The sequence below is a fragment of the Gracilinanus agilis genome, chromosome 2, assembly GCF_016433145.1.
Source record: "Gracilinanus agilis isolate LMUSP501 chromosome 2, AgileGrace, whole genome shotgun sequence".
Taxonomy (NCBI): domain Eukaryota; kingdom Metazoa; phylum Chordata; class Mammalia; order Didelphimorphia; family Didelphidae; genus Gracilinanus; species Gracilinanus agilis.
The window spans coordinates 579,521,662-579,534,894 of record NC_058131.1 but is presented as its reverse complement, the minus strand read 5'-3'; the positions used below and the strand labels follow the sequence as shown (position 1 = coordinate 579,534,894).

The 13,233-nt window shown below is 38.0% G+C and overlaps 1 protein-coding gene across 1 annotated transcript in view; it reads right to left on the bottom strand.

Annotated features, from left to right (window-relative positions):
• Positions 1-681: 681 nt before the first annotated feature.
• Positions 682-13,233, bottom strand: part of ANXA2 (annexin A2) — a 56,817-nt gene continuing 44,265 nt past the window's right edge. The window contains exons 6-13 of the mRNA XM_044665392.1: positions 11,510-11,600; positions 10,488-10,567; positions 7,578-7,637; positions 5,830-5,923; positions 4,593-4,688; positions 3,860-3,918; positions 2,701-2,823; positions 682-1,056 (exon numbers count right to left, since the gene is read on the bottom strand). Coding sequence (XP_044521327.1) covers positions 997-1,056; positions 2,701-2,823; positions 3,860-3,918; positions 4,593-4,688; positions 5,830-5,923; positions 7,578-7,637; positions 10,488-10,567; positions 11,510-11,600 — 663 coding nt within the window. The 3' untranslated portion in view covers positions 682-996. The remainder of the gene's footprint in view (positions 1,057-2,700; positions 2,824-3,859; positions 3,919-4,592; positions 4,689-5,829; positions 5,924-7,577; positions 7,638-10,487; positions 10,568-11,509; positions 11,601-13,233) is intronic.

Sequence of the window (13,233 nt, the reverse complement as noted above, 5' to 3'; positions counted from 1 at the left end):
GGAGGGAGGGAAGAGAGGGAAAAGAGGGAGGGAGGGAAGAGAGGGAGGGAGGGAAGAGAGGGAAGAAGGGAAGAGAAGGAAGAGAGGGAGGGAGAGAAGAGGAGTCAGAGGGTGGTGCAGAAGGAGGGAGAAAGAAAGGGAAGGAGAAAAAAAGAAAAGAGGAAAAGAAGAACAGAAAAAAGGCAAAAACAAAAGAGTAGAGAAGTAGGATGGGGGACAAGGAGACTGCAAAGGAGAAGAAGGAATAAGAGACAAGAAGGCAGACAGAATGAACACAAAAAGAAAAGCGCTCAAGATTCCTACACAGACAATTAGCCTAAAAATTCACTATCCCACCACCACCAAGGTAAAGGAGTTCAGTGGGCCTCCTCTCAATTCCATATCCATCTCCCAGGCACATATCCAAGTTTTATGGCATCGTTCTCTTTCAAGAATATCTTTGATATTCATTTATACTGGATTTCACCTGTATGTGACCATTCTGAGGGACAAGGGGTGCTGAGACTGACAATGATTTGGCCTTCCTCCATCTTCACCCTTTTGTGGGAAGTCACTTCTTCCTGCTAAGCACTGCCTATAGGATTACTGAATAGGGAAAACCACAATGTTGGATAATCCCTTTCAATAGGAGACCAATTCATTTTCAATTCTATATCTGAAAGCAAAGGCAACAAGAGCAGCTTTTAAAGTAAAAATTCAGTTTTATTTGTCTTTTGATGACACAGTACATAAGAGGCTGAGTGTTTCACATCAGAGATTTCACTTCCATTCCCTTGGAATGTTTATTCCTTTGACTAGGAGAAACTTGAGGAAAGCCAAGCAATGCATATATGACTAGAAAAGGACAAGAAAGCAAATAACATCACCCTAGTAGGGACTAATATGAGTTACTGTTAGTTGCAAGTTACCACAAGTTGATTTTCTACAAGGGGGAGGGGCAGAAAACAATGTTTCTGGGTATCACAACTGCTTTGGTCATGTTCTTCCACATGGGTTTTAGTCGTCTCCGCCACAGAGGTAAGAAAGCGCTTTCTGGTAGTCTCCTTTTGTGTCTTGCTACAACGTCATGAAAGAGAAGGAAAAGGAGCTGTTAAGACACAATAAAGGGTCTGAAGTGCTGCTTACCAGCCCTCCCCACCACACACTTAAAGCAAGTCTACAAATCATAGAGTATATTCATATCCAACAAATAAAGAACTTAAATTCAGGGAAACAGGTATGGGCCCAACCATATCATACAGTGTTATTTGATTCCAGTCCTTGATGATAAAAGAGAGTAACTGAAAGAGACAATTAAGTATTTAAAGACCTTAAGGAATAAAGAATGGAAAGTAAATGTAATCTAAGGTCAGAGGAAACTTTTTTTTTTTAAATTTGAGTTTCACAATCTAATGGCTCATAGAGATTATACTCAAGAGAGATGAATCAGAAGTTGGCAAAAGATGAAACAACTATCTAGTTTTGTGTCTTGATCACTTTGGGGATAGCTGATGTGAACACTTTGTGCCTGGTCCTAACTATGTTCCACGAAGGCCAATATGCTATGCTGCTTTTGCCTTGGGATCCGTTTCATAATACACCGGTAAAAGCGAATGCACCAGACTGAGAACAAATGTGGCTAAATGTGCTCATACAGCAGAAGAAAATGCCTTGTTTCTAGGCCAGCCAAGCCAGCTGCTGCTGATGGGGCTCTCCTTATCTGAACTCAGGGATCAACAATAGGGACCTTTTTGCTCTTTCTTAATTGTGCCAGAAAGTGGATTCCTAGAGTCATTTTTCAGATAAACTGATGGTCACTGACTACCTATTCTCTTCCTAAGTTCAGGTAAAAATTTTACAGAATGGAAGACCTGGGTATAGTTTACAGCTCTAAATTTTTCGGTACTGACCCCTATTGTACTAAAAAATTGTGGAATCCTCCAAGAAGAGCACCTTAAAATTAGATCTTAGTCTCACAATGGCAAAGGAATACTATTCCTTTATAGATTAAAATTCCTATTCATTCGGAATAATGAAGCATGTTTCCATTTGACTGGGGAATGGGATATTGGAGTTGACTGAAGATTCTGGTTAAACGAGAAGTTGTCATAATGTCATACAGCATTACATATTTCTAAATCACCAGAAAAGAATAAAATAAACTAAATGTAATGAATCTGTAATGAATGATCTGGAAGGCAGGTGAGGAGCTTGAAATCCCTTCAGGGCTATCACTATCAAAGTAATGCAAAGGACAACAGATATAGCCAAATCTAAGCTAGCCCAACAGCATACCCTCCAAGGTGATTTGGTTCTTTTGTTGTTGTCACTGTGTTATATAAGCCCACAACAGAAAATTAATTGTCATCTGTCTGATTCTCAAAGAATTAGAAATATGGAACATTAAAAAATATCCAGTTTTCAGTTATTTTTATTTTCAATTAAGCAGAGTTTATTATTTTTTCTATGAGACACTGTCAGGGGTGTTTCTATTATATTTTCTATGTGATGCTGCCAGGAAAGAGCTTTGAGTCCAACAAAGAAAATTGTCCATGTTTTAGAGAAGGAGTATAGAGCTAATTAAAACAATTTCCTCCAAAGAAAAAAAAGTGCAATGGCATTTCTCTGCCACCTTCCCAGGTGGTCCATATGACCAACCAGTAGAAAAGGGCTCTCAGCAAGCATACAAAGCAGGTTAGAGGTCCATACTTCCAATCTTACCTGGATGAAATAATACAGAGACTTTCCATACTTCCTCTTGAATTCAGATCTAATTTTCAACATGTCCACCTCACTACGGGAGACCATGATCCTGATCAGGACCTTGTCGCGGGTCCCTTTGCCCTACAGTCAAGTTTACATCAGAAGTTACAATTCATTGAAAACATTATCATCAAAAAGCAGTTTAAAGGGGTCTGCTTACACATGGAAGAATGTTAGGTCTTTTACAAAAGACTCTGCCCTCTAAGAAGTGACAAATACAATGGCAAAATTATTTATAAAGAAAAAGGAGCTCCTTGGAAAACTCAAGCATGACAGGATTAAATGGTTGCAAAAACCCACCACATTTATTCATTGATTGGACAAAAATTTAATAAAATAAACACCTGTTATAGAGGTGTGGTGCTCTGCAGTATGGAAGACACAAAGAAACATAAGCTGGTGCCTCTGACTTGACCTATTAGTTACCCTATTAATTAGTAGAAGCTGATATAAATACAAGTTATATAATTGAGTATACGAATAGAATCAATAGTAAGTGCTGAAAGAGTCAAGAAAATGGAAGCTCCATTTCTAAGTAAAACCTAAGGTGATGAGGGAAGGCTTTAAAGAAGATATGTGAATGGATATAGGTTTCAGAAGAAAGAAGATTTTGATACACAGAAATGGAAGTGGGGACAATTCAAGCTAGAAGAACAGCACACATGTGAGGAAGCATAATCTAGGAGACAGTCAGTAGAGCAGATTGCATGAAACAAAAGGTTTACGCCCCATAGGGCATGGGTGACAGATAAGCCTAAAGAGCTGAGGCCACAGTGTAGAGGACCTTGAACCCCAAGATAAGGAATTTGTACTTTACTCTGTAAGCAACAGGGAATCAGGGGAGTGACATAATCAACAGAGTGTTTGCCCTCTTTCATGTGTGCTTTATAAATATTTTTATGCAAACATTATAGCACTCAAAGTAGGTTAGACATTATTTGTATGATATATTGTAAACACAAAGGAGTTGGAACTCCTGATTCCTGGCTCTAGCCAGTGGGTCCTTTTCTCTATCAGAAGCATCACACTTTTTGAGAAATTACAAAGCAAACTGGGGTCAAGGAAAGAAGAGGGGCCAAGCAGCAGAACTCTGAGCTGAGTCACCAGTTGCTCTTACCTTCATGGAATCATAAAGACGGTCAGCAAAATACAGGGGCTTGTTCTGAATGCACTGAACTACAGAAAGAAGAAACTGTCAGACTTTTGGTGTGACTGCTTATCTATCTACAAAACCTAAAAGTGAAATGGTCTTATCCCTGCTGAGTAAACTAGAAAGGATTACATTACAAAATAGGCTTTCTTTACTAAAATATATTTTAAAGTAAGAATGTCTGATAGGAATCAGAAAATTGTACATGTTTATCCCAAGACTGATACTAATCACCAAAGATGCTAAAAATCAGTGGATACAGATGAAATATAGACCCAAAAATCTCCTTCAATAATAGGGTCCCTCCCTTCTTTTATCATCATCCCCCCCTCTCCTCCTCCAACACCTCTCCCCTCCCCACTCGTCATGCTTTCTGGTCCTAACTATAACAAGTCTCTTTCAGTTTAATGTTCTTACATAATATCCATAAATTGAGATAATGGGCATAAAAGTGCTTTAAGGAATGGAAAGCACTATATATAATATAAGGTGGTATAATGATGATGTTGATTATACAAAGCCACAGTGGAGAAAGCTCCTAAATCATAGCTCCTTTCTCTTTCTTCAGTGCAAAAATCATTCACATTCAGAAGAAGAACTTCCAATTACCCATCTAAATTGGTAGGGCTGATTAAGTACTAAGACTTTAGGACTGTTCAGGGAAAGCTAAAATGGAGCCATGTAGCACATATTTGCTTACCCAGGTTGAGGAAGGCATTTTCAAGGTCTCCTTTGACCTCCTTCTTGATACTTTCCAGCATGTCATAAGGGCTGTAGCTCTTGTATCTTTCGAATACTATAAGGACAAAGGAATTCGAAGTTCAATATGATGAACCAAAATTGTCAATCATGCTTGTGGGGAAGAAGGATGGAATATTCATTTGACAGGCATCAATTATCTATTATCTATCAGGCTCTGGGTTAGGTGTTGGGAGTACAAAGACAAAGACAAAAACAGTCTTTGTCTTTGAGGTGTCTGAATTCAACTGAGTAATGGATAGAAGGACAATCTTGGAAGATTTTGAACAAGATCTTCCCCTGATTCTTACGAGGTGAGTAACCTATTTAGTTTTAGTATCCCAGGAAACTCTCTAGGTTACAGGCAAATTACAAACCTGGATCTAAGGAGGGAGTTCCCATACAGGGTAGGGAGTTCCCTAAACTGATGAAACCAGAGGTACAAATCTAAAAAAAAGGGACCACAATCAAAAAGATCTGATAGCATTCATGAATTTAAAAGCCTGCTCATTCATCTCCCTTCCATAAGAAAATGAGTTCAGTGCACAGTAAAAGCAACTAATTAAAAAATGTTGAGAGAGAGAGAGAGAACAATCATACAGCTGAAAGATATCTCAGAAGCCACCTAGTCCAAATTCCTCATTTAACAAATGAGGAAATAGAGTTTTACTGAGGTTAAGTGACCAGGTTTACAGGACTAATGAATGTCAGGTACTGGATTTAAATGCAGATGTTCCAGGCTTTAAATTCAACCTCTATCCACTCTGTGAGATGCTGTTTCTCTTTGATAATGTCTGGCCATAGTATTTCATTACATTTCTTCATAGTACAAAAATTTATGATTTATGGACTGAATGTTTCATTCAAGTTATTAAAAATGGAAAAATAGAAAGAAAAATGGGAGAAGAGGTCAAGGTAACTCTTACCTTAACATATCTGGGAATGGTAAGGGCCAAAAGCGGTAGTCAGTGGGAATGGATGCAAGGTGTCTAATAAGTGCATGATGACTGGCAGATGGGAATGAGTGAAAGGGAACGGATAGATGTGAAGGTAAGTGTTCCAAGATAGAACTATGCCACCAAAATCCTCCCCCACTATCACCCTCCCCCAAATCCTGGCATCATGCTCAAATGTGAAGTATGTCTCCAGGGCAAAGTCTAACTTGGCTCATATATTAGAAAGCCTTCTGGGCATGATACCTTTCTGCAGGTGGCACACACTCCTCTCAGTCATAATGCTGATCCATTTAGGGACATCAGTTCCCTTCCTCTTCACTCCTGCATCATAGAGGTCCTATAGGCACAGGCAAGGCAGACAAAACTCAAATATCACTAGTTAAAGCATCATCACAACCTAAAATAGACTTTACATTTTTTTAAAGATCCTCAAAAAAACAAAACCAGAAGAAAATCTTGTGATACAGACCCAAATAAAAATTTACAGCTTGTATTTAGAGGGTTCATTCTCTGGTGGTTACCCTCAGGCATAAAGGGAATAGATCCCCGTTTCCTCCAAGAAGTAATTCAAATGCCACTTTCTACTGTAGGCATTTGTCAGTTGTCTCTTCCTGCCCATATCCTAAGGTGCTAGAGCATTCCCTCTAAATTCCCCTTCCGTTTACTCTATATGAATCTTGTATGTTGCTAATTATTTATATTTCTCTACCCATTAAAATGGAATCTTTTTGAATGCAGACTATTTTCACATTTCTTAGAATCCACAGTATTTAGCACAGTGTCTGACACATAGTTAGTACTAAATAAATGCTCATTAAGTGACTGATTATTCACAAGGAGAATATAGGTGGTGCAGAAGGTTTTCCTTTGGACATGATTAGAGAACTTTTCTCCACACAAGTAAATTCCAATAGTGACACACTTATTAGCCCTTTCTTAAGGGACTTTTGTCAGTATAAGGGCCTATCGACATTGGCCAGTTGTTTCCCTATACCACACTAATGGGAAAGCTTTAATCTTAGAATCTATCTGCCACTGAAACAATAGAAAAGGCAAAAACAATTTCAGTATTCTATAGCTCTGATTTCCAAATGTCAATATTCAACTATTAGGACAGGGATACTTAGCTTGAAGATCTGTGAACTTTTTTATTCAGTGTAATAGTTTTCCTTTGAGTACCATGTATTTTATTTTATGAATTTAAAAATATTATTCTAAGAATTTAAAAATATTATTCTAAAAATATTATTCATAGTTTTCCCCAGAGAGCCAAAGGGATCCATAATACAATAAAAGGTTAATAAGGCCTGCATTATCAGTTAGTACTAGCCCAGATCCAGCCTTTGAAATATCCAGGGGCAATAGGTAGGAATGAATAAGTACAGAGAAGACAGGTGATGAAGTAGAAGGAAGGAGAGTAAATAGGAAAGAGAATGGAAGAAGATGGAAAGGAGGTAGAGAGAGAGGAAAAGAAGGGAGACAGGAAGGAAGAAAGAGAAGAGAGAAAAGAAAGAGACAGGGAATAGGGGAGATGGGGAGGGAGGAAGTCTAGAGCATTTACAAACTAAGAAACACATATAATGCTGTATACCTAAATACCAACAAGGAAAGACAACACTCCATTCCTATTGTTATTAAAATATCTAAACTCATCTTACTCTCCCATTAGTAATTTATGCCATGTCTTTAACTTTTAGGTAGAAATGAAACCTTTATGTATCTTAAAGAATTCTGAGACCTGCTTTGAAAGAAGGGTGCTATTATCCAGGAAAAATCAGCACCAGTCCCAACCACTTTTGTCAGCTCCTTACTCTCAGAAGAGCTTCATCTTCCACTAAATGGTTAACATACATAAGGTGTTTTGTAAAACTAAAGCACTATACAAATGCCAATTATTATTAATTATTATATGAGCCTCTGCCTGCAGCAAATACATTTTAATAAAGCACTCCTAGCAAACAGACATCATCATTGGCTATCGTGTCACTTACCCGAGCATCTTGGTCGATTAGCTCATAATCAATCACAGACCCATCTTCTGCTCTTTTCCCCTGTAAAAAGAAATGTATGAAGTACATAAACATAACTTTTTATCATAAGCTTAAGACAAATTTTAATTTTCCTTCAGTTCCTACATATGTGTGCTAATTAAATATTCACTTTGAATAACTATATTTTCAATACACTCACTACAAGCAACACACACACAAAAAAAAAATAATCGTAGGAGCAGGTGGGGTCAAGATGTTAAAAGACCAAACCTTGAAAAGTAGTTATTTTCTGATCTCTCCAACATTCATCAACAAACATTTACTAAGATAAGCAAAGTGGAGGCCCTAAATAAAGGCAAGAAGGAATGTTAAAGAGTCACCTAGTCCACCCCATCACTTCTCAAATGGGGAAGTTCACTCAGAGAAATGAAGATGACTCGCCAAAGATCATGCTAATATTAAGTAGAAAAGTCTGAATTTGAACTCAGTTCCTCTGATTCTAAGGCTCTTTCCACACTACTACTACTGCTTCATAAGATAAAGTTAGTGCTTTCAAGTAGCCTATAATATAATGAGGAAGGAGAATCATTAAGTGTAAAATCATTTGAGTGCTCTAAGATGTTGAAGAAGTACTAAGAATTCAGGAGAAGAGAGAAATCAGTGGTGATGGAGCAAACGAGAAAGGTTTTATGCAGGCTGATGACTGTCATGGATTCCTAACTGGTCTTCCCAACCCCCATTTCCCATTTACAGTCTATCAGTCTATCATGATCTCTCATATCATTTATAGGGCTGCCAAAGCTAGTTTCCTAAAGCACAATCCATAGAATGTCACTCCACCTGCTCAAAGACTAAGTAGCTCTCCAGTGTTGACAGGATAAAATATAAACTTCTTAATGGGGCATTTGAGAACCCCACAATATGTCTCCAACCCACCATTCTAGTCTCATGCCATGCTGCTTCTTTCTACACTTCCTATATTACAGCCAAACTAATTTATTAGCCATTCTCCAATCTTGTCCCGCCTTCTACCTGAATGCATTTGTTTTAATAAATACCCATTCCTGGAATGGACTCCCATCATTATCTCTGCCTGCTGAAATAGTTTATCTTCCCTCAAAACGCAACCCCAGTGTCAGCGAAGGGTGTGCTGGAGCCAGCTCTAAATGCCAAATGTGAGGTTTTCAGTGTGAGCTTTTACACTTTTCAAAATGGCAAAAATCAGAGTTTGAGTTATTTGGTTTGTTAATTGTCTCGACTTAAGTTACAGGAAAATAATAGTGAAGACTAAACTTATGGGTATATTCCTTTTTTTTTTTCCAGAGAACCAGCTATTAAATATCAACACATCACTAGGTGTTATCTATTCCATGAAACCTTTTTGAGTAACTTCCAGTTAGCAGTGATCTTTCCCCAATCTTTCACCTTTCTGTTTTATCTCTTCAACATATTTATGACAGCCTAAATGTACTAATTATTTGGGTACGTATCTTAAAACTCCCTTTCCCAACTTTTCATTTCTTAAAGCCCAGAAGCGTAGCACCAGATTGGTCCCAGAGCAATGAACTTTTTCTGCCAATTTTCAAATGCTAACTATGAAATGGTAAAAGGGTTATGATTTGCATCAGTAAATATCTAAAGCAATCAGAGGACTATGACATCCTCAGGACCTAACACACATTAAATAATTATATGGGAATTAGGATGGGGTGTGTTTGACTATGAAGAGCAAGATGAAGTAGGTTATCACAGTGACGAGCTCTCCTTCTCACAAGTAATGTTTTGAACTCAATTTGTGATTTTTAGTGATTTAGGGTACTCCCAAGAATTAATAAGCACCTTCTACTAATTCAAACCTGCTCTGCAACCTATATGTTTTAGAGAGTTTTCTGAGACACTGAGAAGTTAAAGTTCCTGGATACCCACTTATATGTCAGAGACAAGACTAGACCAAAGTCTCCCTGCCTCCAAAGCCAACTCTCACCACTAAACTACACTGCTTCTCTATACATTGTCTGGAATAATCAAGTTGGAAAAAAGGGATGGATAAGATGGGTGGAGGCAGATTATGGAGGATCTGGAGAGAAGAGGAGGGAGAGAAAAGGGAGTTTGATTTTGACTTAGGTTTTGTAGGTTTACATGTAAGTTTCTTATGATGTCCTTTCTTGAAAAAAAGGGGCGATATGACAAAAATAACATTTGAGAAAGATTGGTCTGATACCTGGGATAAAGTGTATGTAGATAGGAGACTAGAGACAGAAAGCACTGCTAGGAGCTGTTTGGAGATGATAAGGACCTGTACCAGGGTCTAAAATGGAGCACACTAATCATTTCATTCTGAAGGTCCCAGGGAAACTAAACTTCAATTCCCACTTGGGCATTTAAATTGCATTCTCAACACAATTCAGGCTTAGAGGTGATAATACTTTGCATTTCAACAATGCCTTGTCCTTGCATTTTCAAATTGATTTACAACAACCAACAACACTAAGCACAGGACCACATGAGTAAATCCTCCCAGATGTGTCTGCATGCTCCTTATTCTCCTCCTGGTGAGTTCAGGTAAACTGAAGGATGAGAATGTACAACCTGGTGAGTGGGTTTGGGGATCCCTCCTGGACAGAGGCAAAATGACCTTGCTAAAGTCACCCAGCAAGAGCTGAGGTTGGGCCTCAGGAGTTACTTATTCTCCTTCTGTTCCCCAAGTCCACTAGCCCAGGCTGTTTCTCAGGATAAGAAATCCTATTATATGAAAATGACAACTCTGCAGTGACAGTATAAACCCACTGTCAGGAAAGCAGCAGGCCCTGGAGGATTTAGTTAATTCTCTCCCAGTCACAAAATGAGGCACGGGACTGACCAAGGGAGTTAGAGGAACAAGGGCAAAGAAATATGCTGAAAGAAACTAACCTTTGCCAGGGCAACCATCAATTTGCGGAAGTCACCAGATGTGTCCGAAATAATGTCCTTCTCCAACTCTGTCTTGTACACTTGAAAAGAGAGTCAATATGTTTTTACATTTCTTGCCTACTCATCTACCCTCCTACCAACCCGCTGTCCTAGCTCATGCCAAGGCTTTGACGTGCCTGACTTAGCCTGAATAATGAATGTATCATGGACATCGGTGTGCCCTACCCCTAAATCAATATCTAATTATTAAGAAAGAAGCCTTTTATCCTCTCGGAGTCAGAATCATTTTGTCGCTTTTAGTAACAAAGGACTGACAGGGCTGGATCAAATTTGAGATCAACAAGCTTATTCCTAAAGAGTCAAGCTTGAATTATTTGTGGTAAGAGAAACTAGAAAGCCTCAGCAAATGGAATTTTCATATAACACGAAAACATTATTTCAACCAGGTTTAAAGTTCCTTCCCACCAAATCTTAAGAATAACACAGAAAGTGATAAAGACTGGATCTGTGATATCTTTGGTATAGAAAACTCCCAGATGAGAGAGCTCTCTCTTTGCTAACATAGGTGGGCCCCTTCTCTACAATTCACATTCTTAGAATTTTGCTTAGAACACTGAGAAGTTAATAATCTGACCATAGAATCAGTACGTATCAGAGTTACACTTTAATTCACATCTTCCTGGTTGTGAGGCTAATCTCTAACTATTAGACCTCACTGCCTCTGGCACAGCTACCAATAATGATACAAAATTAATCAATTTTTGTTTTATCTGCTTTACCTTCCGCCTTCCTTAAAGATAGACAAAGAAATGCCCCAAAGTCAGGGAATGAGGCAGAAGCAAAATTGTTGCGTAATTTTTAAAACAAAACTAACACACTTTGAGAAATTTCCCTCCCCAGCATGACAAAAAGTATGGGCTGACTGGCCAAACTTCTCTCTGGCCAGCACTTTCTATTATATGTTCAGGGAAATCGAGCTGAATGCGTTTAACTGAATTACAGAAAACAGAGAGCTCACTTACTTTCTCTGTAGACCTTATTAATTTCATAGAGCTCCTGGTTTGTCCGTGAGCAGATGATCTCAATGAGGGAATCTTCATCAGTACCCAGGCCCTGGAAGAGTGGATCAAAATTAGGGAGGAACAGTACTGAGAAGCCATCAAGATCCACATACACATAATCACATAGTTGTAAGATTTAAGTACTAATAATCATAGAGCTGCTTCTATCTCCTTTGGTATACACATTTATGAATCCCTTGGACTTAGTAAAAGAAACTGGCATCAACTCCATTATCTCCCCATCCAATTCCTTTTTATGTCTTCCCAAGACAGAATTTGGGCAGTTTTCTTTAGCTACTCATGCTATCTTCCATCCCTTAAAAAGTGCTTTTCACTCATTTTAAAGCAAATGAAACATTGGTGATGGTATGGCATCACCCACAGCCAGAATGTTAGATTCAAATAAATCTTTCTGCCAGAAAAAGCTAGATGATAAAACAAGCTTTAAATGAAAATTTGGATGAATGTTAAAAATGTTATACTTGCATTGCCTCTTCCCCTTAATTATTATGCACTCTTCAGGCATTTTAGAGGAGCAAAAAGAAATAATGAAGTGTCAAATAAAGCCAGACACCAACATTTTATTAAGGACTAAGAATTGGGGAGATGATGTATTCAAATTTAATACATACACTTTTGATTTAGCCAGACTGGTTGAAAGGACATGATGAAACATGTATTTCAAAGCCTGCTTTGTGATCAAAGTCAAGATTTAATAATCAGGTCCTTGAATACTTGCCATTCTAGGAAGCTAAAGTAAAAGTGAATATAGAAATAATGCTTTGAACTACACAGAATGAGTACTGTTGAAAATGTAAATCAATTATAAGGTGTTAATACAATAAGAAAATTACTTATCCACATGAAAAGAGTGTCAGCTATTAATTAAACTCTATTAGAGTTCAGCTGCCCCCCAGATATGCTCAAGTACCATGTGCTAAGCCTTGGGCAATTGGTCAATGGTTAATTTTAAATTTTGAACTTAATCTATCTCACCAGCAAAAACCTCTACCTACCTACAGGATTTCAAGATGTCTTATTAAGGCTCTGACATTTGGTAAAGCAAAAACTTCGTCCCTAAAATTCTTTGCCAACAGAAAGGACTCTACGTAAACAACCACGTATGTTTCACAAAACATCCCTACTTATACACAAATAAGTAGTGTAAAATGAGGATCAAGTGACTCAGGACACATATTTGGATAGTATCTTTTCATTTTCAAGGTTTACACAAACGTGAACTGAAACAATGAAGTCCTTTACCCATGTAAGTTTGCTCAGGCTTATGTTTGAGAGAAAAGCAAGGACCTTACAAGGTACTTGTTTGTCTCCATTATTGGAATTTAACCCACGTAGTCTCTGAACTCTTTTGAAATGTTTTTCAAACATCAATAGAGTTTATGTCTGGGGTTAAATTGGAATAATTCAAGAACTAATTAACAGCCTGGGTTTTTCACAAGGCTGCCCATAATTCCTACTGCAGGGGCAATGTTAACAGTGACACACCGAGATATTATTGCTTCTGAAAGAAACAATAAACTGTTCTTAAAGGTAATTCAATAAACATAATCATTTCAGATTTCATAGTTTGGGTATGGAGCTCAGTCACTACAACTAATGAAAGAGCTGGAAAGGGGTCAACAGTTTTTCACTCAGTACTACTTTCATTGGCCTTCAGTGTCTTT